Source organism: Suricata suricatta, chromosome 7 (genome assembly GCF_006229205.1).
Source record: "Suricata suricatta isolate VVHF042 chromosome 7, meerkat_22Aug2017_6uvM2_HiC, whole genome shotgun sequence".
NCBI classification, from domain to species: domain Eukaryota; kingdom Metazoa; phylum Chordata; class Mammalia; order Carnivora; family Herpestidae; genus Suricata; species Suricata suricatta.
In genome coordinates this window covers 145,026,723-145,029,649 of record NC_043706.1, presented here as the reverse complement: position 1 = coordinate 145,029,649, position 2,927 = coordinate 145,026,723, and the positions used below count along the sequence as shown (strand labels likewise).

Below are 2,927 nucleotides of genomic sequence, written 5' to 3'. Positions count from 1 at the left end.
GGAAGAGCAGAGGCACAGACAGCCTCACTGTCCACAGTCCGGTACGTGTGAGGGCAAAGGTCGAATTGAACACCACCAACCCTCAGCACGCTGGTCAGACTCGATCACCCGTCTACACGAGGGGCAGCCTCGCTGCCGGCTCTCGGGGCTCCGGACGACTCCTGCTCCATGGCGGTGCTGGCCACTGCTCTCACAAAGTGCGCCAGTGATGCCACCGCACATCCTGTCCGCAGACGGCAGAGCGCGAGGTCAGGCTTCCTCCTGATCTCCCTTGTGACCCCCGAGGGACGCTGGCCAGCAGGGATGGAGGCGCAGAAGGAGAGAGACTGGGAGTGCGGCTGTGGCTGGGTTACGGGAGCACCACCGGCCGCCGGTGGGGGAGACTCTGGGCGGCTCAGGGAGGACAGGCGCGGGTCAGCGACGAGAACAGGCTGAAGCCATCCCGAGGTGCTCTGGGGGAAGGGCCGAGCGTCCAGCCTGGGGACAAGGCTGCCATTCCCAGCCATGCAGACCCCGCTGTGGGAAGCAAGTGGGTGGGACCCCACAGGGGCCTCTGGGCCACGCTGCTGCTCCCTCTGGCTCCCGTGCACCCTGTCTCTGCATCCCCTTTCTCAGGACTGAGCTTCTGCTTGAGGAAGGAAGGGCCTGCTGAGAAGGGAACGGTGGGCAGGCGGAGTGGTCGGGTGGGAGGCTGGGGGCGTCTCCCTGAGCGGCTTTTCCAGGGGAGCAGAGGGCACGAGAGTCCCAGGAAGCAGAGGGCCGGGCCCGGCACTTAGGACAGGCTCCCCTCATCTCTCCGAGAGACCGCAGCAAACAAGTTCCTGTCCAGTCACCAGGGAGGAAGCCCGTTCGAAGGGCGCTCAGCGGCCTCGGTCGTGATCGTCTGGGAAGAGTCGGACCAAGCCTGGCCCGCCAGCCGGGGGCCTCCAGGCACCACCTGCATCCCGAGTGCCCTCGGCTCGGCGGTTCTGAGGCCTGACTCCGGGCGCTCACATCTGCAGCGGGGCTGCGGGAGAAGCAGCTGACCCGCCGGCCGGCTCGCCCGGGCACACGCGTCCGCGTGCTGACGTGGCTGATGTCTCCACTCCTCACCCCAAGCTCCCGCACGCTTCCTCCGATGGCACACTGCCCCCTCTGGCCCCTGGGGGCCGGCAGGCCTTTAAAGTTGGGGGTTCCTCCTGCCACGCTCATCCCATCTCCTGCAGCCCCTCGGCCCCTTCTGTGCCCATCCAGGCCTCTTGACGCCCATGTCCCCACCGTGGCCTGGGAGCCTCCAGGGTCTCCAGGCTCCCGAGGGGTCTGCTGGAGCTGGTCACAGACGGGGCTGGCCCCACTCCCCATCCCAGGGTCTTCCGGGGCTGGCTTGATTTCGGGGCGGGGCACGTAAGATGGTCCAGCCCGGGGGAGAGCCCCTCATCCGGGCTGTGTCAGAGCAGCTGGCGTCTGGTTTCCATGAGGACAAGACTCCGCTAGATCAGAATAGGCGCTCCTGCCACACGGAGGGGAAGAGGGACGGGCACGAGGTTAGTCCACTCTGTCCCCGGCAGCTGCGTGACCCTGAGGAGCGTCCTCGAGCCCCGTGACCACATCCCAAGGGAGGCCACTAACACGGCACTTGTGAAGCCCCCTGACCTGTGCTGCTTGGGGACCGAATGGCGGTGTGTGAGGCAGCCAGCACCTCCTCCCCCTCAGTGCTGGCGTCCCGGGGAGCACCAGGGTCCCCAGACCGGCACAGTTCTCTGCTGGCTTAGCCCAAAGTGTCCCCAGGACTGCGTCTCTTCAGCGACCTCTGTTCACCTGCTCAGGAGCTGCAGGAAGGCCCTCAGAGCTGCTGTCTCTGAGGTTTCCGGGGTTAAACCCGCTTCTAGGCGGTGGGAGGCTGGGCCCTGGGTCAGAGGGGGTTGGGGTTCTCTGGTCCCAGTCTGCTCCAGGAGTGGACGGTGCGTCCCAGCCGGGAGCTGGGAAGGACAGGGTCAAGGGCAAGCCTGGCACGGGTCACCTGCCATTGTGTGATTCTGTCTGAGCCCTTTCTCCTAGTTCATAAAAATGTACCCCAAGGGAAGTTGATATATTAAAGTACATGGATGACATGCTAGAGGCACTCAGGAAATATTATCTAATCTGAATGTATCTGATTTTTCACGAAGATTAGACAATCAGGTGTTGGTTGAAAATACCAGTCTTGTCCACCCCTGGTTCCAGTTCAAGTATCCTTGCCCACTGTCTGTATTAGATAAGATGCACCACAGACTGACACCTCTCAGGACAGGCCCTTTCCCCGGCCCACCATGGGGCCTTGAGGATGCTAGAAAGTGCTAGAAAGTTGTCAGGAGCTGCCAGAAGAGCTGCCAGAAGAAAAGACATGTGCCTTGACCTGCAAGATCAGCCACCCGCACAGCTGAGCTGCGTTATCACTCCCAGCACAGCAAGAGCTGCATTATCACCTTCAGCTGAGGCCTTCTTGTTTACCTCCCAAGCCTGCGTTGTTAGCCTCTTGGGTGGCGTGCTGACTCTGCAGTCCCCGCCCTTGTTTCCTAGCAACTAACTCATGTCACCTGCCCGCCTTCTACCCTATATAAGACATGCATGGTCTCTCAATAAGGAGAGTGGCTTGATCGGGAACGCTGCCCTACCTTACTCTCACTCCCTCCCTCGGGAACCCGCGCCGACTGACCAGCTGGATGAAACAAGTGGTGCCCAACGTGTTCGACCTGAGTGCGAGGGACCTGGTGAAGAGCACCGATCGAGGCAGAAAGAGAAGAAAGAAGAGAAAAAAGGTAAGAAATTAAAAAAGGGTCGACTGCGCAGAAGTTTGCTGCATGGCCTGCGACTTGGGTGTAGTGATCGGTGATTTTAGGGCAGGAATTAAATAAATAGTCTAGACGGCCACAGGAATTCGTAGCATGGTCCAATGCTTAGGTGAGTGA

General features: G+C 61.3%; 1 protein-coding gene across 1 annotated transcript in view; it reads right to left on the bottom strand.

The window, feature by feature from the left end:
- LOC115296810 (collagen alpha-1(I) chain-like) overlaps positions 1-2,927 on the bottom strand; it is a 6,857-nt gene continuing 3,930 nt past the window's right edge. Inside the window, exon 3 of the mRNA XM_029945294.1 lies at positions 1-1,489. Within this exon, the coding sequence (XP_029801154.1) occupies positions 415-1,341 (927 nt within the window). The 5' untranslated portion in view covers positions 1,342-1,489 and the 3' untranslated portion in view covers positions 1-414. The remainder of the gene's footprint in view (positions 1,490-2,927) is intronic.